The 21,407-nt window shown below is 40.8% G+C and overlaps 3 protein-coding genes across 7 annotated transcripts in view; 1 reads left to right on the top strand and 2 right to left on the bottom strand.

Annotated features, from left to right (window-relative positions):
* TTLL5 (Tubulin tyrosine ligase-like 5) overlaps positions 1-2,304 on the bottom strand; it is a 29,476-nt gene extending 27,172 nt beyond the window's left edge. For both annotated transcript variants that reach the window (XM_018027629.2, XM_018027631.2), the window contains exon 1: positions 2,134-2,304. The gene's annotated coding sequence lies outside the window, so the exon portion shown is untranslated. The remainder of the gene's footprint in view (positions 1-2,133) is intronic.
* Positions 2,305-2,501: 197 nt separating this feature from the next.
* Positions 2,502-8,082, bottom strand: Mocs2B (Molybdenum cofactor synthesis 2B). Of its 2 annotated transcripts, XM_018027530.1 has the most exons (8): positions 4,490-4,575; positions 4,281-4,428; positions 3,918-4,221; positions 3,484-3,724; positions 3,338-3,423; positions 3,021-3,268; positions 2,892-2,945; positions 2,502-2,649 (listed from the first exon to the last, which is right to left on the bottom strand). In XM_018027530.1, exons 2-8 carry the CDS (start codon positions 4,419-4,421, stop codon positions 2,578-2,580), a joined length of 1,146 nt encoding a protein of 381 aa, XP_017883019.1. In that variant the 5' UTR covers positions 4,422-4,428; positions 4,490-4,575; the 3' UTR covers positions 2,502-2,577. The 2 variants fall into 2 exon arrangements, with proteins under 2 accessions (XP_017883019.1, XP_026670850.1); XM_026815049.1 differs by lacking the exons at positions 2,502-2,649; positions 2,892-2,945; positions 3,021-3,268; ... (1 more) ...; positions 3,484-3,724; positions 3,918-4,221 and having other exon boundaries at positions 4,337-4,428; positions 4,490-8,082.
* Positions 8,083-8,343: 261 nt separating this feature from the next.
* pasilla (RNA-binding protein Nova-1-like protein passilla) lies at positions 8,344-14,129 on the top strand. 3 transcript variants are annotated; one of them, XM_026815048.1, is made up of 6 exons: positions 8,344-8,763; positions 10,402-10,548; positions 10,621-10,778; positions 10,866-11,217; positions 11,328-11,782; positions 11,853-11,944. In XM_026815048.1, exons 1-6 carry the CDS (start codon positions 8,646-8,648, stop codon positions 11,859-11,861), a joined length of 1,239 nt encoding a protein of 412 aa, XP_026670849.1. In that variant the 5' UTR covers positions 8,344-8,645; the 3' UTR covers positions 11,862-11,944. The 3 variants fall into 3 exon arrangements, with proteins under 3 accessions (XP_026670849.1, XP_017883147.1, XP_026670848.1); XM_018027658.2 differs by having other exon boundaries at positions 8,346-8,763; positions 11,328-14,129; XM_026815047.1 differs by lacking the exon at positions 8,344-8,763 and adding an exon at positions 9,668-9,864 and having other exon boundaries at positions 11,328-14,129.
* The last annotated feature ends 7,278 nt before the right edge of the window (positions 14,130-21,407 follow it).

Below are 21,407 nucleotides of genomic sequence, written 5' to 3'. Positions count from 1 at the left end.
GCAAAAAACGAAAATTTCGCGAAATTTGAAGGGGTAAAATGTTTGTTGTTGTTTATTATTAGCAATGTTCTTCCGACGTCTGATTTCTTTTTAAAAAATACGTTTCTAAAGAGCATAAACTGTTGGGATTGATTGTATAGCCAAAACATTCTTAAATGTACAGCCTTTCGTGCCGGTTGATCAGAATTTGTCACGCATCAATCGTCCCCAAATCCGATCTTTACGCATTTTTCATCATTAATTCCAGCTAACGACAATTGAACATGATCATCGTTCCTCCAATACTTCCAGAAATGAAACGAAAGCTGCTTGGTTTGAAAGCAAAACGTTTAACCGGCTGGAAAAGTTGCCTCGTTTCATCACCCCTTTTTTTCTAACGCTTTGTTCTTTATACGCAGAAGCTGGAACGTTGTTCAAAGTTCGTCGACAATAAGTGCGCAGTATGTATGTTTGGGTCGGAAGAGAATGTTTCACTTTTTTGCCGGAGGATGACACCCGTTTTTACGAAAGTTTAACGGCCCACAAAGTCATTCTGTATAATAAACACGTATAAATCTAAATTGACAGTCACGTATTAACATTTTTTGTGATAAGATTTCCCTCATCACTTCCGGTATTTGACGATCGAATGATTATGCTTTTTTTGAAGTACACGAGGTCGCTGAGATAATCACGTCAATTATTTTATTTCGAGATTCATATCACGTTCGATCGATTCAAAGTTTTACGTTTCACAATCAGTAAAATCCAGACTCGAAAGTAAGGAATTAAACTTCTACTTTAATGGAATGCGAATTACACAATTAACGTTTGATGTTTAATTCAAACCTAACTAAATTAAAAATAAAAATTATTTAGTCAGGCTAATTAAACGAAATTCTAACCAGCGAGTTAATTTTAATTCTTATTTATCGATGCGACAATTAAAAGATCTGCGATTATAAGCAATGGTATTCAAAAGAGATATTCGCGAAAGACTCTTTATGAATTTAAAAGTGAAGGTGAATGAGGTTCCCTGCCTACGGGCATTTGCTCTTGCCACGTGAAGAGAATCTCCGGTGTATCAAAGGTTCCGTTTGCCGCGGAATTTGCATGAATGAATTGTTAAAACTACGCGATTGTACTTGTCCGTTCTCTTTCGAACGCTGACGTACACGTGTAAATTTAATCGCACCCCGTTCTGGCGAAGGGTTTCCGAATCGGCAAACCCCTTGAAACACGTTCAATTACGCAGCGACGGTTCTTGCTCGCCGAGTCGAAAGAAAATGTCGAAACATCGTTAAGAAAGAAATTCGCGTTTTCGAATCGCATTCTTTCTGTTCTGGTAGCGCTCACGACCCGGTTTTCTCTTTTAACCATTCCACGCTCGTACATAAATCAAGATAGATATCTCGCTACCGTCTAAGTACGTTTCCATAATTTTCTCTGCACTGCTAGCAAGGGATTATCAGTGCAGCACAATGGAAATGACACGTGCGCTCGGTTTCTTTCTGTGGAAATTGATTACCGAATAGTTTAGGCATTTTACTGAAGAAGATCGACGATTCGGAGTTGTTACGCTTTGTCTCGAAAATGGACGCAATTGTTTCTACGAACAAAGACGGGGGTTTATGTATCTGCGATATGTCACCGGACGTCAGTTGGACGTTAGTTAACATTTAAGACTATGAAAAGAAACCCATGTGCCAGGACGGAAATAGATCGCTTAAAAATACACGATGCTTCTCGATGAGGAAAGCGAAGGAAGCGGGTGTTGATGTCCAAAATGTACATCGAGCATCGTTCGATGGGAAATTATTCTCTGACCCGAAAATCTCCAAGATGGCCAAAACTGAAAAATTCACTGGAAACTAAGGACACTTGTCCTTGATCCTGATTACAATCCGTTCGGCTTAATGTCAGTGAACGAAGTCGAGGGAAAATATTATTGAAATATCAAAGAAAACGTTGTGCAACTGACGCGCGGAAGCGAGTGAACGTAAAAACCATAAAACCGACAGAATTGAATGGTCCATCGGCTCAGCTGTGAGAGGAAATAGGATGCTTGTCACCCTGGCAGACGACGTGCGGGCCGCGTGCTCGGCAAACACAATGGGATGCATGCGTTTATGAAAATATCCTGATAATACTCACCAGCACTCGGTGGGACGGCCAGTTTTCATTGAACTCCCGGACGTACAACACATTACTATTAATGATTTAGTTCAAATCGTGATCGGGATAAAGGGAAAACTTGGACGGACCGCGGCCATACCGTATGGCATCACGACGAAGACTGCCTCTATCAACTGAAATACGAACTACTGTAAACTCGTGTACAATCCTGTCCAAAAGTTAAAGCCAGTCAAGGACACTGCCTTTCATCGCGATACTGTACGACGAATATCGAATTTTAATGATTTATTAGTCCTAAATCATCTGCTTGACAGATTGGCGCGCAAGATCCGTTACAAGCATTAATATACTTCGGCAAGACGTGTGCGATGTCAGATCGACAGGTATACAAAGAATAAACTGTTTATTTATTTAATGATATACAAAAGTTCAATCAGTCTTTTACGAAATTTGTACAAAAGGTTATTTCATTTTCTTTACGTATTTATCTTCCAGATCATGCAGCTTGGAATCTAGTTCAGCCATGGAATATGTCTGAAATTTCATTCACGATATATCAGTCAGGTGAGTGAAAAATGCATGGATAACAAAATAGACCGAGCGTTCAAAAGGGAGGCTTGAAACCAGCCGATTGGAAGAAAGAAAATGAAGAGTATCCTTTTTTCTATCGGCACGTGAGAAACTCGTTCTAAGCATGTTTCCCTCATCCTTCACGGGGTGAATAAAAATACATTGGACGCTCGGTATATTCTCTCATTTCTATCTATAACACTTACTCGTTTTCTGACTGGTTTATATGTTCCCTTGAGATTGTTCATGTCTTCTGCTTTCTATAAAAGATATTCAAATAATTAATTAACAGGTGGATATGTTTATCCGATTTTACCGTTTGATTAAAATCTTACCCAAAGGTCTTTGTACTCAGGAGATATGCCTTCCAAGTACAGTATTCGATCTTCGATGTTTTTAAGTCTCTCATACACGTCTTTCGGAACAGGGCGATTTATTCCGAGTATTTTCTCGGTGGTTGAAAATCGTTCGTTTAATACAGACGAATAATTACTGTTGGTTTGATCTGTTCCTGACATGATAGCTTTATGCAAAGTTCGTTGATCCACTGTCTGAGGTCCCCATGCATTTAGAACTCTGTGCACTAAGAAGAATTCCCATAAAAAGATTAGAATATCGATTTTTACAAGTGCAACTACACACTTTATTTTACCTTTGACATGACTTTTCGAATCCTTCCTCCTAATGAGTATTGCATCCACCCTGGCGCAGGAATCTTCGCTTTCACCGTCTTGATCCCTGAAACGTCGTAACATTTAAAATATATACAAATGATTTATGTATATTTTATCGACTGACCTGTGACAACAAAATTCTCGTACATTCACGATATTCACTTGCTGCCGTTTTCTTTCGATGAACGACGATATTCTATGATTTAATTCATCAGGTGTGGCTCGAATTTGAACGATATTTGGATCGATTATCACATTAGGTTCTTCTTCCTCCTCTTCTTCGTCATCATATTCTACTACTGTCTCTACTACTTCATTTGATATTGTAATATCTTTTGATTCTTGTACATCAATCGTATCAGAAACTATGAAAAATAAACAAAAAATGGGTAAACGGTTGTACAATTATTTATTAACATTCATTGTTGAGTATAAAATTAAAAATTTCCAACAATATCTACATAAAAATATAATATAAAACTTGGAACAGGAATAAATGTATTTAACAATTGTTAGAGAAAGAAAAACTTTGAGTTACAAGAATAAAAAATCATTTACTATTCGACCAAGCGCATTCTTTGTTTTCTTTCCACTGAGCCTCCTTAGTGTCGTATACTTCTTTCTTCCAAATTGGAACTGATGCTTTAAGTGCGTTGATAGCATATTCGACAGCTTTCAATGATTCCTCTCTGTGTGCAGATGAGACAGCGATTACCACGCTTGCTTTGGTCACTGGTACTTGTCCTAACCGGTGGTACACAGCAATATGATGCACGTTCCATTGAGAACGAATCTTTGAACATATGGCATTTATTTCTTTTAATGCCATAGGTTCATATGCTTCATACTCCAATCTTAGGACCTAAGAAACATACTCATTGGTGACATCTCTAGGCTCGAAAATAAAACGCAAATAGGTACCTTTTTATTATCGAAATTGTCGCGAGTAATACCAATGAAATTCGATACAGCTCCACAATTTGGAGCTACTACCAAATTGATTATATCTGTAATATTCAGTTCCTCTTGCTGAAGTTTCACAAAATTTTTTGGAGCATCCATTGCTATCCTAAACACAGAATATGCATATGCTCATTAACATATTTAAATCATTGTAAAATAACACAAACCTCCACTGAGCGGCGGAATAACAGCAATTTCGTCGTTTTCTGTGAATTCTACGATCGCGTCCGAAGAAACGAATGCTTCGTTCACAGCAAGAATCAACGTGTCACGAATAACTTGCAAATCAAATTGTCCTATAACTTTATTCTTCAAATCGGTATACGATAATTTCTGCGGCACGGTAATGTAAGCTTCTTTTCTCCCTGTTATTTCTCTCGCTTTGGCAAAAAATAGGATCTTCACTTTTGTTTCGACGACACCGTCATCCATCGCGAAAAGTGAAAATGCATTGACAGTGCAAGGCTCTAAAGTGTTCCAACATCTTTATCGCAAAACGCGCAGTTATCAAGGATGATCACATTATATAATTAGTGATTACCCAAAGGTAGCAATACATGGTCCGAAGACATGGAACAAGGTTATGTTTTCCTCGACTACCCAGCTAGTCAAGCTGGCGAATCGTCATAAAAAATTATTTAGAAAAATGGATATTTCAATAATAGTGTAAGAATTATAAAGATGTACGAAATTCTTATTTCAGCCAAGAGTCTCGATAATTTGCAATTGGAATTTTGGAATTATGGTTGTAATCATTCGTTTTTAATGAGTGATGAAGTAACGATGATTGCAGTAGGAATAAAAAAAATGTCTTAATAATTTTATTCGATACAGTTGCGACGATTTCATTTGAGTGTTTATGCGTGAAAGAGTTTCCAAAAACTTGATAGAACGCGGGAGGTACTGTATAGATCGAGTTGGAGTACCTTGTATGATATTAAGGTCAACTCAGAAATGAGGTCAACGTAGCTAGGAACTGTTCCGCTTGCATAATGTCCGATGCACGAAAACTAATATATTTGTTGAACTATCTCTAATAGCTACTTGTATTTAGAGAGCATTTCAATCTGAAACCACTCGTCAAGAGTGGTTTGTTGCAAATATTTTTTCGTCATCATGTGTACATCGATTCGAATGGACATTCGACTTTCGAAATGTATAGAAACCTAATCTTATCGGGAGTATTGGAGATGAGGAACTTATAAGATACATGAGCTGCAGTTTTACGAGATAACATTTTAACGGTAGCACGAGCCTCGAGCCGATGTGTCAGTAAACAACGGCCTTGGATAAGCATTTAAATGTATGCATCGTGCGTGCAGCACAATGTGTGTTCACGCTCAAGTATAGATGGACAGCTTGCTAACCCAAAGTCTAAAAGAGTGCAGGGATCTAGCTCGTTCACTCGAGCTGCTGTGGGACAAGGACATCGCGCTGCTAAAGGAACTTATTCCTTTAGCAGTTAGGTAACGCACTTAAGAACCGAGTGGGTATCACAATCGGAAATCACATCGCATGATAAACCGGTTAGCAATAGTAATATATACACTTATTTAGAGATGCTACCTCCTTCGGTCCGCTGGACGTGTGATGCAATAATAAGAGAAAAAGATTCCAAGATCGTTACCCAATCAACCAGTTGGAGCCGACCAAACTTTTCGGTCGGCTCGTACTTATCGTTCCAATCGAAATTCTTTCACATATTAGACTCCTAATAGAATCTCTGTAACGGTCGGGACGGTCGTTGAAATACGTGCATGCACCGTGTGTCATAAGAGAGAGAAATGCGATGGAGCGAGGTCGCAAGCAATGATTATGAACCGGCGGTCCCATCGCTCGAAAAATTCATTACGGCATACGCGGTATTACATGCAGCTACATAATCGGATTGGGAGGAGTAGCTGCGGTGGCCGTGTGGACACACGATATGCCCGCGTCTTCCGCTTGAAACAAAAACGAGGTGCCAATAAACAGGAAGTATTACGGGATGGACAAAGTTGTCCGGGCGGGGAACCCGAGATACGCGCGTGGACGAGTCGTTCGATTACTTATATTTGTATGTATGAGACAGATTTCGGAATAAGAACCGCGCGGTTCCGTTGCTCCTCTCCTCGTATCACAGACGGGCTGCATTCAAAACTACAGTAACAGCATTGCGACACGCGACTGAATTCTATAGATACAGCGTCTCGCTTACTCTCCTCCCGTTTGCAACCGTTGAAATCAATTTTTATTTACGTAATTACGTATCGTCTGACATCACTGCAACTTCGGACTTTACTCCTCCTGATTAGTGAAGTCACGTCACGTTGAGAGAGAGAGAAAAGAATATGATGTATTTTCGGAAAGTACACATTTCAGAAGTGAATCGTCGCGATCATTTTACAGTACTGCTACCGATATCGGGTAATGCACGTAAGCCGTATTAGAGAACAATGTACACGAGTTTGAACGATGACTGCGTCTCGTTTCTGCCCATCGTAGAAAATCTATTGTGTTGCAACGGACGTTAGCGCGATCGCACATTCTGATAGTGCACTGATGTTGTCAATCTTACTCGTTTAGATCTAAACGTGGGTGGAAGACCTTGATTTTCTAGAAAATTGCTATCGGTTTAACGACGAGTTGCTATGGTAGAAACAAACCTTTGCTGGATTCTACATACCAGAAGAATAGCGCAAAATGAGTCACATTTTTGACCACGTGACGCATTACAAGCCAATAGAGCATAGTATTTGTGTTTCCCTCGTCAAATTAAAACTTTGGGTGAAATTCTTAAATTTAAGTACATGAATGTTCTTTTACAAGTTGACGAGCGAAAAATAGGTTTCCCAGAAGTTAAGTTTACATGAAGTTTTAAAAAAATAATTCTATCGCGGCTCTAACGGATACGGATATTCCTAAAAAACACGCGATGTTTACGTGTATATTGAATGATTTCATTTTCAGAGAAAACCCACGGCATTTTGCTTGCTTTCAGTCCTTACTCATATACTCGAAGATAACGAATCTGTTCTCGTAGTTTACATTTGACGATATGTAATTATAAACAGTGGATCTCGATAGTTTCAGTGGGAATTCGATTTTCCGGAAATGAGAAATGTTTATTCAAATAATTGACCCACCATACGATGCTGTAACATGTATTTGTATGTACGTGTCGATAAAAACCGATTGGTTGATAAGCGGCTACGAAAAATTACTGTTAAAATGATTGCTAGGAAACGAAACGGATCTTATTCACTTGCACATCAACTATGATGTCATACTGCAATGCGCATTAACGACGAGATTAACGTCCTTGAGAGGAAAAATGCTTTTATACCATTGAAATTTTCTTGTCACATGTGATAAAAGTATAATTTTTTTATAAAACACTTCTTCCGTCTACCTACACGCATATGTACGTACGTACATGCATGCATGCACGTATACTTGCGATAAACGCAGCGGGCCGCGGTAAGTCACAGTATTACGAGTTAGGACGACGGTCAGCAGGTCAGGGAAATTAATCGGTAACGATTCATTGATCTTACGTCGATTCGCGATAAATCGTTCACGATGCGCATTAGGAACCGTTTATCGGATTGTTTGTTACGAAACGTTAAATCGGTGAGACAAGCAGTAAAAGTGGCAAAAGACGCAATAAAAGATTATGTAATGTAACGTTCGAGTAGTAATTGGCAATTTGAAAAAGGGTTATAAATCAAGGGAAACTGGGCATTGAATCGATAAGATGAACGAGCGTGAGAGGAAGGAGCGACTCGTTTCTGTCGAGCTCGAGCATTTCTTCGTCGAAGGATGGAAAGTGTCGGCGCGTCGAATGCGCAAGGGCCCGGAATGAGTCGCCTCCGGTGCAGGTCGGACGGTACGTCCCTGCGGAACGGAGCCCGCGAGGGCTGGTGGAAAGGAGCGAGGCGTACTGGCGATTGGAGCTGATACAGGCGAGCGAGCGAGACGGAGAGGGCGAGAGAGGAACGCGAGGGCCGAGGCACACAGCACATCGAGTATCAACCAGCTGGTTGGCAAGGCAGCCGCGAGCAGTCGCCAGTGAGACGCGGTGTACCCCGCGAGGGCTTTCGTCGTTTGTTCGTTCGCCTATACGTGTGTCTATATGTCCGTCATCTCCCTTCCGCTTAAACCTATCGTGATCGTGCGTACGTTCATTCGTTCGTCCGGTCCGTGTGTGGTGCGTCTCCCATCGGTCGCCTTCAACGACACTTGCCACCGGTCGCGGCTATCGTCTCTGTGTCAAAGTACACCTCTCACTTGCACTATCTCTCTCTCCTCGTTGCTCTTGGAGTGCCCGACCGAAAAGACAAGATGGCTGCCGACTCAGGAATGGAGACGTGTCCCTCCCCGGAGATTGCAGACTCCAGGAAGCGGCCACTCGATTGTGACACGGAAAATGGTGCGACGAAGAGGTCCCATTATGGATCAGGTATTTCAATTGCCCGTTGTCAATCGTTTCTCTCGCGACGGTCACGAAAATTTCCTCTACGTACCTTCCGTCGACGTACCTACATACATATACACGTATACCAACGATAAAGCCACTCACGATGAATTTCTTTCTCGCTCGCTCCATCGTTTTCCGTCTCCTTCTTTTAATCTCGCCTTCGCTCTCTCGTTCACTCTTTTTCCGTCTTTCTCTGTTTCCATCCCCTTTACTGCTTTTTACTCTCTCGCGCGCGTTTGACAATCTCGTCGCTGGTGCTGCTGTTGACACAGCAGCAGCACCGCTCGCTCGTTGTGGCCGTTCCCTTTCGTTTCCCACTTCGAACGGCTGGCGAACGTGTACACGAAGGCGAGAACGCGAACACGGTGCACCGCACAGCGGTTCGCGCATCCTCTCGTGCCACGTCTCCTTCTCTTTTCCCGTATCTCTCGCCTCCTTAATTTCTTGTCCTCGTAACACCGTCATCTCCTGCTCCGAGACATCGTAAGAAGCGCGAAACATCGTACCGCGACACCTGTAAGCCGTGTACCTACGCGCTGACGTTCATTTTATTCTCGTCAACGTCATCATTGTCATTGTCGTTTTCATATTCGCCGTCGCCTGTACCCCACCCCCTTCTCGTCGTTGCTGTCATCGTCAACATCGTCCTTATTCCCCTATCTCGTCTACTTTGTGCTCGTCTTCGTCTTCATCTTGCCTCTTGGCCTTCGATGTCGTCGCGGTGGTCGTCGTCGTCGGTTTCTGTCATCGTGGCCGTCGTCATCGTTGTCCCTGCGTAGGCGGCCCGTGTTTGTGAACATCGTTAATGGAGAATCGCGGTTGCGGTGGCTGTCGATCACGGTTCGTGACTCTGCAACTTGGTCACCGTTGCGACCGTTTCGTCGGGCGACGTGCGAACGGTAGCCTCGCGGCAATAACGTCGGAAGTGGCTCCTGGTACACCTCGTCCCATCCCGTACGCATATCGTCTACTTTGGCGCATTCTCCCGTAGTGCAGTGCCGCCGTTGTCGCGAAAGCGGCGTACTAAAGGAACGCGCTGGCTACCCCGTTTGTGAGTGGCAGTAACTAGGATGTGGCGTATCGGTGAGTTGTCAGCCACACACCGTTCCGCTGCTGAGGTTGCGGGTCAAGGTCGATGCGAACCGAGCGAGCGCACAGGGCTTCCATCTGTCAAACAGCTGTTTGCTTTCGACGCATCGAAACTTGGTCTCATATTCCGCATTGCACTTGCCAAATTCCACGTACGCTTCGATCGAGCGGCTCGGTTTTTCTTTCGTGGCCTCGCACGCTCTGCCTTTTCGTTCATACGTTTCTCCCTCTCTCTTTTCGCGCTCGCGTGCCCGCGAGTACGCATGATTTCGCATTCTCCACTGATTCAGAAAGAAATCACAACTTTTTTCTGGGGTCCCTGAAAATATTATGCGCAAACTGTCACTGCGACTTTCGGGTAGAAACGTTTTGAAAGACATTAATCCGTTTACTCCCCGCCCCCCCTCGATATATTTCTTTCACTACGTTCATTAAATGCTTGAATAACTTTTCGTTGTACGTAGCTTACGATTTTTTAATACCAGTTTTCAACGAGACAGGGTAGTCATTGTCTGACTTTGTGTTTCATAGGGGGAGATGGAACATATCATCTCAAAGTATTGGTCCCTGGCGTGGCAGCCGGAGCAATCATTGGGAAGGGAGGGGACACAATTGCCCAACTACAAAAGGATACAGGAGCTCGGGTCAAAATGTCTAAGTCGCATGATTTCTATCCAGGTACATAGAGCACGTTCGCTCGCGACCGATCATTTGAAGAAAGATATTTACGAATAATCCTGTGCTCTGCAGGGACAACAGAAAGAGTGTGTTTAATTACGGGTAGTTTGGAAGCTATAATGGCGGTCATGGATTTTATAATGGACAAGATTCGTGAAAAACCAGACCTCACACTGAAGACGACCGTCGATTTTGAATCGGGAAAAACTACTGCAGAGAGGGACAAACAGGTACAGATACTTGCTGTTTCGCATGCACTACGGTCTCGGCTGTTTGAACGAAATGAATTTTACGAGACGGTCCATGTCATGTTTCAGGTAAAAATTTTGGTACCTAATAGTACTGCAGGGATGATAATAGGTAAAGCTGGAAATTACATTAAGCAAATAAAAGAAGAGTCCGGCTCGTATGTACAAATTAGTCAAAAGGCGAAGGACGTGTCTCTGCAAGAGAGATGTATAACGGTAATCGGAGAGAAAGAGAATAACCGCAACGCGCTGATGATGATATTAGCGAAAGTGGCGGACGATCCGCAAAGTGGCACATGCCCGAACGTCAGTTACGCAGATGTCAGCGGTCCTGTAGCTAATTACAATCCCACAGGCAGTCCTTACGCTCAAGCACCTACAAGCACCCCTACGTACACTTCCACAGCTGGAATTAACACAGGTGAGGACGTTCATAAATCAAAATTTATCAGATGTATCGGCGCTTCCTATTTATATTCTCACGAATGTCGACGTAGATCGTACTGAAGTGAAACTGGTTCTGGTTTGCAGTGAGCCTGTTGAACGGTGCTGGTTTGAGCTTGAACTTGAACCTGGGAGCTGCGATCACGGCAGGTACAGCACCGGTGACAACGCAGCTCTTGGAACATATAAAGTTGAATCTACGAACGGCAGGCTTCTCCGAGCCTGCCGCTAGCGAAATTCTGTCTGCTATCGCAACACTAGCTAAATATAATCTCCTCGGGATGGGCATCGGGATGCCGTCCAGCATGAGTTACCTCGGGAATCCGATGGACAGCACCACGACCGCGAACGGTTCGAACAACAATGGTGGCGTGTTCGGGCCGATCGGGACAGTTCCTGCTCTCGGATCTACGTCTCCCACACCACGTAACACACTAGACAGATACGAGCCCTTTGATCCGTTCAGACAAAACAACACAGCTGCCAGCGCTATTCATCTAAACAACAATTCGTTTGGCCTGGGCACTAACCAGTTATCACTTGTAAGTAAGAGTCCTACACAGGTAGACGCCAACAACAAGGAGACCAAGAAAGTAGACATAGAAATTGCAGAGGTTATAGTGGGAGCTATTCTGGGACCCGGTGGTCGTGCCCTCATTGAGATTCAGCACCTAAGTGGCGCCAACATACAAATCTCTAAGAAGGGCATGTTCGCTCCTGGTACTAGGAACCGCATAGTGACTATCACGGGTTATCCCAATGCGATCGGCACTGCTCAGTATTTGATCGAGCAGAGGATCAGCGAAGAGGAAGCGAAACGAGCACGTCAGAACGCCCTCGCCAATATGATCCATTGATTTCAAGTACAGCACTTTTGTTCATCCCCATTATCGGGCTCCGTTATCCATCTTTTCGCGTCTTGAGACGATGTTAACGGTAGCTCTTCTCTCTCTTCCCTTCTTGAAAAGAACATGAAAACACACAGAGACACACTCGTCCACTTGCCACCTACCACCCGTTGTCATTTTTGTCGCTACATCACTATAGCGCTTGCATTATCACATCACTTGTTCATGCATCGATCATGGTTCGCGTCGACATTTATCCATCTTTTAAGATTATTATGATATACATATATATACACATATATATGTATATATATATATATATAAATATTACATGTTAAATGATAAACTACTACAATTGTTCTGTGATACACCACGTTACGGGGCTTTATCACAAATAACACACGTACCACATCAGAGTCATATAGTATATCTAGTTGTATATGGTATAGGATTATTGAGAGAAGGCATGATAAAACTATAATTATGTTAGTAATGAAATGGCACAATTTGGCCATGATTGTCCTCGAAACGTTTCGAGGCGACGACAATTATTTCGTTCCGTAAAAGATAACTCTATTTTTTTCTCTTTTTTTGTATAGGAGCATAATCATATTACTAACGCGAGAGATACTTTTAGTTAGAGGGTCATACAGAACTCATAAATCGAATCTGACAAAGGATTCAGTACCTTGAAACGTGCACCTCGCGGGTCAAATTCTATTCATTTACACACGAAGCATGATTTCTCCGAGATACGATCGTTGTATTGAACTGTTCCTTGAACTATTAAATGATTAGGCTGTTTCAAGCGAGTTTGATAATGCTTAACATGGCTATTCGAACGAGAGTTTCTTGCGTACAGAGTAATACCTTGGCAAAACCAAAGATGTTGCATGTGTAAAGCAGAGATAACTTGGCTGCAAGATGAATATACATAGAAAGGGAGAGAGTTATTCTACGTATAAACATATATTTATATATTTACAACACTGGCTGGTCCAGTCGAACGATTAACGTAATACATTATTGCCAAGTTTTATTCTGAAGCCCAAAGTGTTTATTTCGCAAAATCTCTCTTCATCCGACTTGTATCTTGTAGTGTTTAGATTAATATACACACCGAGTATATAAACATAAATTTATCATTGTTCCTTGCGCACGCCTCAGGAACGGTGAATTCATTGCGCTAGGATAAGAATCGCTCGATTCATCATCGGATCGAGGAGATCCTCTCGGGTAAATAGTCTTGGTATGATTATAATGCGATTTTAGATACGTTCTATATTAAAACGATCGTCTAATTATTTTTAGCTTCAAGGTACATCAGTTGAATACAATTTCAATTATCGCAATTTTACATTACGAGTCGGGACACTGTTTTCTGTCATTCCTTTATAATTATAGAGACGCGAATCCAACTATTTTTATCGTATAGAGATATTTATATTTATATACACATCTGTTTTCAATAGTTTGAGGTAATCGCGAGACATCTTTCGATATGAAAATATTCCGTTCGCCTAGCGACCGTTTCACTTCTCCGTTTGCGATGATTAACTCGTCATGCAAAATGTATATCGAATGGTGATTCGATTCCGAAGAAAATTATCTGCCGTGATTAGCAGTCACGTCATACATCCTTGGGTTCTGTATGATGCTGCTTTACGTGGGACTCTGTATAAATCAGCTAAATCTTTGACACGTTTTTAACAATCGCACTTTGACATCAGAATCAAATCTTTAAATAGGGGAATCGATTTTAGCTAGAAATTTCACGTTGATAACGATCGTCAATGTTCTAGAAAAGGAAAAGAGAGCAAATACAGCTTATAGTTTGTTGCTAGACGAGAACGAGGATACAGCATCTGATTAAATAACGTTTTAAATCATTGAGTTTCTGTTTTCGAGAGGGTAGGTACATAGGAAGGGGCGATACAAGGGGATAGGCGATAATCAATAATGGGTTTAGTCCAAGTATCTCGTGAGGAACGTTAGCTGTAGCGTCAAATTGAAATATACAAGTGTACACGAGTACAATTGATAGCTGGAGGCGCTGGCTCACCGCTCTTTTAAAAAAAAATAACAATTGTATATTCATAAATATCGCATAACACGAGTAATAATATATTAAAATATACAGAGAGAGAGAGATAAATATATATATTATATATTATGTTATACGTATATAATATATATATGTATATAATAAGAAGATGCATATATATACATGAAAAGTTTCAATTAGATTATTGATAAAAGAGAATTCATATTATCGAAAATATAAATGACGTACATGTGTATATTTATATTTATATATGTATACACATGTATAGATTCTATGAATATAATAATATATGAAAGATTATAATATAAGTAATGAAAAATGATATTATAAACATTGTTGACGAAATATTTGCGTCCGCGAACGTAAAACGTAATTTTATTATTATGTTTATTCATAAATTGTATGCGAATCATCTTCTATTGAACTTGGTTCCGTCGGATCGAACGTGAAACGAGATCATGGAGACGCGATCTATTATTAAGTTTGCTGTAGATAGTTAATATTCTAAAGAAACGGAAGGAACGAACATACTACGAAATGTCATACACACTTGGCGTTAACTTAATTTATAAATCACTTTATTTTAATAGCCTCGCGCTATATTAATGGCAGCATAATATTTCTGCGCGCTACGTCCCGAGGGATAGCAGCGATCCTGGATAACTATCCGCATCATCACATTAGGTCTGTCATCGGTGGTCTTTTAATTTTATTCTATCATAACACATTCTTGCTTGTTTCTATTTTATATGAACTCGCGTTTTTTGACTGCCGGTACCAAATGATTTGGAGCGGGGCAAAATTTCTCGAGATCAGCACCAGATCATTTTTATACCTGTTTCATTCACGTTAGTTTCTCGTCAAACATTTTTATACTAGTGCACCTAAATTGATCTTGTTGGAACGAGACTTTTATCGCGACGTGGAATTTTCGGTCCTTTTTTTTACCACTTCATTTCATCCGATATCACGTTTAACGGAGCGGCGTATCATTTCGATATCCGAGAACGAATCGTTGATGTTTCCTGAAAGAACTTGTCTCTGACAAGAGTATGGAAAACAACTTGTAGGTAGCAGGAGATGATTAGATTAAGTTACGGTTTTTCTCAGTAAACACATTCCTTAGTAGAACAGATTATTATAAGGCTAGCTGTAATTAGGAAGAGACGGGAGGATTTTATTGATCAGCTGCCAGTACGTGAAAAATGCCACGATACATTGATAGCGTTAAACAAAAAAAAAAAATGATATACATATATATAATGACTCGGTGGCGTCGATGTTAAACGTGCAATTCTTTTATCAAATGTCCATTCTCCGAAGCCATAAAGATCAGCCAGTATAACACAAATACGTTTCCTTTAGCGATTCACGTGCGTCTATACGATTAGTGTAAACGCGTAAACGGAGTCGCGCGGATCGCATGTATTCACCTGTTAGATATATGTACACGCGAGATAGGAAAGGGGGAATTTATCGAAATGTCGAAACCACGATTCGCCGTGGGACCGTCGATCGTTTCCACGTTGTCAGATATCTCTACAGAGTCTACCTGTTGCATTGTTTTGTTAAATTTTATTGTCGCGCGTTGATACAATTGTTGAACGGGGGGGGGGGTTGAGAGGGGGAGGATACGCGAAATACCTCTATACAATGTGGCAAAACAGTATTGGTTGGCCAGTTCGTGTTACCTACGAGTTGTTTGACTTGCGAGAGTCACGATTACGTCGTCGAGCCGGCAGTCGCCATACGTTTAGACGAATCTTGATTCACACGCTTTGTTTTTGTACAGTCTCCGAGTTAATGAGTTCATTCTAACCGTTCTCCAAGTAAATGAATCAAGTGGTACGTTAAATGATAACGCGGCGCCTCAGGAAGAGAGAGAGCGGTTGTTGACGCGCCGTGGATAGTTGTACACAATTACCAAGTATAGATGTGTAGGTAGTGTCTTAAATCTCTTGTAAGCAAGAAAAGTCGTCATTACAGGTTCAACGTTTTAATCAATAATATGGATCGATTTAAAGAAAAATGTTTAAAACAAAAAAAATAACAAAAATAACAACACGCAACACACGTATTTACAGAGATGGGTAAAAAGATATACAAAATAATTATGCTCTCACGCGTGGAGACGTAGTGTAGTAATCAGGGGAATCGTAGGAATTGCATTGACTCGACTCAATTCTAATGTGAAACTATATTGTTACAGTAACTATGTAATTGAATTTGACGCACGTCGCCCACGATACAAAAGTGGCTTGCGTGTCACGTTACTTGGCTGTGTGTGCTAGGCTACATCATAATTCATGTTCCATCATCCATCACTCCACTCGCACAGAATCCATTTACCTGTATAAAAGATAAAAGAGATCGTCGGGGAGGGTTGCGGACCGCGGGGGGGGGGCGGTGGAGGGGGGGTATAGGTTTGCGAAGGGTTGAGGCCGCATACGAACGAGAAAATTAACTATAAACGATGTATCAAGCGAAATCGTTGATTAATCCGGACGGACGGGGAACGAAAGAAAGAAAGGCTCGTTAATTAAATCGCGGACTCGTTACCGAATAAACAAGAAGTGAAGTAACTCTATCGCACGACATTCACACACACACGATCCACCCGAATCACTCTAGTGCCATATATTGATATCCCATCAGCCACACTTGTTGACGTTTTTGACGGTAGAAACGTGTTGTTAAAGATGTGTATATTTCTGCGATTAAGCAGTCTGTTTTGAATAAAGTCGGAATATCGTTTATTTCTCATAACACGTATATAATATATTAAATCGTTACCAAGTATTACAAACACACACACCTCTATACTATGCTTATTTAGTTTCCGCTGTGTACAAAACGATCGTTTTACAGCTGTCGAGAGGTTTTAACGTCGGATCATCTGAATGACGAGAGATAGAGCTTAATTATTATATATATATACATGTATATTGTACACGATGATTGCGAACCCTGAGTTTGAACCTCTTTTAACACGTCTACTGTTGGAAAGAATTTTTTTGTAAAAGAATGTAACAGTTTCTCTAACATGAGAAGGAGGTGGGGGGGAGGAGGAGGAGGTAAACTTGGTTTTCCGGTCGCGCGCACTCGGTGTTGGAACGAGAAGAATGAGAACGATTCGAGGGCTGCGGACGGATGCCTATGGTGCATCGGACATTTCAATTTTTGATCTCGTTCCCTTTCAACGCTTTCCTTTTCGAAGAGACGTGCATTTGGACGCTTTGACAATGCCACGTTCCCGGACAAAATTCTTTTACTGCCACTTTTTGCAATCGTTCGCTATAATCAAACGTTTAAACGATAAAGGGAATTAAACGATAGTCGAAGGAATTGTAACAAATCGATGTAACGTTACATTAAGGCGTATTCGTATATTAGGGCATAATAGACGCATTGTAAAAAAAAAACACGAGGAAACAGTGATAATCGATTGCGTTGCATTGATCGACAATAGAAAGCTAAATTAATTGATACACGTAGGGAAATGAGAGAAGCGAACTTTGTTAGAGAAAGCAAACGACCGCCATCAGATGGTTTCCACTGCGAACGTGATCGCACGTAGAATTTTCAACCAACTCTGTCCATTGCTGTCTTGCGTGCAATCGCGTCGCGTTCGTACGGCACAGCTATCGCTATAAAATCGATTCATTCGCGATATTTTCGTTTCTCTTCTTTTGAGTCCTGTCGAGAAGCTTCGTCTTGTATATTTTCGATTTACCGATATACATCTGCGTTGCGATGCCCCCGAGCGGGTAAAAAACGAGGAAAGGAGTATACAAAATATAAAATAACACGTGGCTGTAAATATTTTATATATATATTAAAAAAAGAAAAGATATATATATATATATATAGAGAGAGAGAGAAAGAGAAAGATCTATCTATTATAGAGATACGCGTGGAATTAAAATGAAAAGAGGCTTTTATTTTTGTCAAAAATAAAAGACGGACGATAATCGAGCGTAGCGAGAACGGACGGGTTCAAAGGGAAAAAAAAATATCCTGATTTTTAGTCGATTTTAGGGCATAGTATTTACCGATAAAGTATCAAGTGTCGCGGCGCGCCGGCATGCAATACAGAAGAAATTCCATCTAATCCGGGTCGCGCTGTGTCTTGTTCCGCGAGCTATAATTCGTTTCCGAACCGAATCTGCCCCAGTTCCGTGAGAGGGAGGGAAAAATTGAAGCTTGTCGCTGTTGGCGCGAACAGGGAAACGTATTCGAAATAGCAACGCGCACCGAGCATCTGAATCTGTGAGAACTTTTCGTTCGCGAACGACCGAACGTCTGACGAAGACGGGACAGGACGTATCTATTTAGACGCAGGGCGTCCATGCAACCGAGTAAGAATTTGTCCGGACGATACATTGTTTGAAATGAAATTATAAATTATGACGAACAGAGGGGATGTAATAAGAGAACGTGTTTAAACGACTAGAGAATTCGTCAAGTGTAATTAAGAGGGTTGTACAAAAGTGTATGTAACGTTATTTTATCGCAAGTGAGACTTGGAGTTAGACTGTTGATACACGGTATATTATTTTGGGTAAGCATATGTAAAAAATGGTGAAAAAAAATCTTGCAAAAAAAAAAAAAGAATAAGCGAAGAATAATAACGAGGAACTTGGAATGAGATCGTTATTGTCGAGGTAGAAGTAGCACATAGCAGCTCGGGGATTCTAATGGTGATGAAGATGAGGATTTAAAAAAAAAAACTATAAGTACCTTGTTGAGTATAAGTAGATTAATAATCGCTAGGTCGAGAGGAGTAAACAAAAAGTAGCGCACCGGGATGGTGCATGGTGTGCACATTTTCATGTTCATTAAACGACTCGTCGTCATCAAACACCCAGACATATACACACACAGGTATACACAGACACACAGAGCAGGGACATTGTACACTTGTATAACGCGAATTGTTGCATGCCTGTACACGCCAGACAGATGAGAAACGACAAGATTAGAGGGTTTTCACGCGAAACGCAGTGCCGCGCGTTGTGCTTTACCTTGATAAGGGTACGCATCTGAATTTAACGATGCCGGTTACGTTTTAGATGGATACAAAATAGCGTATTATCTTCCACGAATTTCAAGAGCAGCTGGCTGCGAGAAAACAGAGAAATGAAACAAAGGTACCATAGAGAGACTCGTTCGTCACTGATGGAACACGATCACAAGTATTGTACCTTACATTCCTTTGGCTATAAAGTAATAGTAAGAACACGACGACAGTGTGAATCGTGCACCATTGATATACATTCATACTTGTAGATATCATTGAACGGTAATTCGAAGAGAGGAAGTGATCAGGTGAAATCGGTTCGGGGTCATTCGAATTAATTCCCGAATGACTGGTGCACGTGTTACACCGTCGATCTTTCGTTGGGTTTCTTCTCTTCTTATTCGTTTCGTCAGGGTACACGAGAGAGAAACGATGCGCAAGATAGCGGCGAGCGAAATGTATTTTTTAATATATATATATGTGTGTATGTGTGTGTATATTTATTTCGAGAGGTATTTGCAGTTCGGTCTTAAGGAATTTTAGATTTAATTATCGTGACTATAAGCTGAACCAGTGTTGACGTGTTCTCTCGAGATAAAAAGAATACATATACATAAATAAGTGGGTATACATATACATAAATATGTATATTTATAGACGTGGAATATTCTCTGAACGGATAAGAAGGAAGAAACTATAGGGCTGTTGATTAATTGAGAATCGTCTAATTAGGAAGAAAGGGATATATATGCACGTGTTTGGTTGTGTGTGTCGATGCGCGTCGATTGTCCGTGAAATAGATCGTAATCATGATCCATTCGTAACGTTGTTTCGTTTTTAACAAAAAGAAAAAGGAAGAGGAGCATGCGGTTAATAGAAATGGGAAACGTCGCGTGTAACTCTGCGTATCGCAGTTGGAGAACGAATGCGAGCAGATGGGAAGTGTTTACGATTTCTTAATTACACTTCTTCCCACGTTTCACGACTTGCTTCAAATGTTATAATTGTACCGAGCACAAAAAGCTGTGTCAACGTTCTTTTCTCTAGAGTTATTATTCTGCGTTCGATTGTACTTCTCTCCGATCGTCTCCTCGGATCTGACCGTGTACGAGCTCTACACGACCCGAGCAAAGGAATGGAAACGCACGAGACCGTTTCGATACCTTTAAAAGCGATAAGCCGGGAATTTGAAAAGCAAAGCGTAATGAAATTGCTGATCGTGTTTTCTCGATTCGAATCGACAGCGAGGAGTGTTTCTCCTTTTTTTTTTTTTAGATTTCCTCTGTCGAAGCGACGAGAACGCACTCGATGTTCTTTTATCATGAATTCTAAAACTGAAAAACGGCAAGGTATAATTACATCCATTTACCATTATTCGTGGCAAAATTCAGATTACGGAATCACCCGATCGGAAGGTCCAAATCAGTTCGAAATCTGCGGATCGATGAAACGCGACGATAAACGAGCATGCATCACACGGCTTGCGAGCCTAAACTCGAGATGGAAAACGAAATCTTTTGTTTCTTTCATCGACAACGCGAAACAATTATGTTTTCTTTTTTTTTATAATTTCTGCTTGTTTTTTATCGAAAAGAAGAAGAAAGTTTACGTAGGGTGTACCCGACAATTGTGACCTCTTGGGCACCGCTATAATTGTTATTGATGAAAAGTATATATATATATACACATTACAGATTATATATATATATATACGTATAACTAGTTGACAGCATTTGAATTTATTCTAAATAATTACTTTACACTCTAACCACATTTATTTGCATCCATAAATTGTTATTCTTTCATCATCAGAGTTATTCCATTCAATGTTAAATAATTATAAATATTAAACATAATATATTAACTATTTTCACTCATGAGAAAGCATCGTTACCTGTATGACAAGTGACCATAAGAGCATAATAAACAATCGCTCATTAAATGCATTCTGTTGTTCTTCATTTCATGACCTGGCCACACACGTTCCATCCATCTGCTCCATCGATCCATCCATCTCTCCATTCAGTGTCCGCCGTATGATCGCCATATCTTTTCTCTCTTTTACTCTCTCTCTCTCTCTATATCTCTTTCATTCACCGAAGGGATATGCCTACAAAAGAAATTTCTCTTTTTACCGTCGACAAAACAATGTTGCTTCTTTTACGCAACGTTTTCTCTTCTAGATTCCTCTTTCTATGTATCTCTCTATTTTTATCTATTTTTTTCTGTCAGAA

Source organism: Ceratina calcarata, unplaced genomic scaffold (assembly GCF_001652005.2).
Source record: "Ceratina calcarata isolate Rehan_Ccalc_2016 unplaced genomic scaffold, ASM165200v1 scaffold428.2, whole genome shotgun sequence".
Lineage (NCBI taxonomy): Eukaryota > Metazoa > Arthropoda > Insecta > Hymenoptera > Apidae > Ceratina > Ceratina calcarata.
Note: the sequence above shows the minus strand (reverse complement) of the source record. Positions and strands in the feature narration are given on the sequence as shown.

Coding starts and splice junctions, on each gene's coding strand:
- Mocs2B (XM_018027530.1), bottom strand. CDS start 4,421: ATGGATGCTCCAAAAAATTTTGTGAAACTTCAGCAAGAGGAACTGAAT. Junction 2,946..3,020: donor CTGAGTACAAAGACCTTTGG/GTAAGATTTTAA, acceptor TATCTTTTATAG/AAAGCAGAAGACATGAACAA. Junction 2,650..2,891: donor ATAAACCAGTCAGAAAACGA/GTAAGTGTTATA, acceptor ATGAAATTTCAG/ACATATTCCATGGCTGAACT.
- pasilla (XM_018027658.2), top strand. CDS start 8,646: ATGGCTGCCGACTCAGGAATGGAGACGTGTCCCTCCCCGGAGATTGCA. Junction 10,549..10,620: donor GTCGCATGATTTCTATCCAG/GTACATAGAGCA, acceptor TGTGCTCTGCAG/GGACAACAGAAAGAGTGTGT. Junction 10,779..10,865: donor CTGCAGAGAGGGACAAACAG/GTACAGATACTT, acceptor GTCATGTTTCAG/GTAAAAATTTTGGTACCTAA.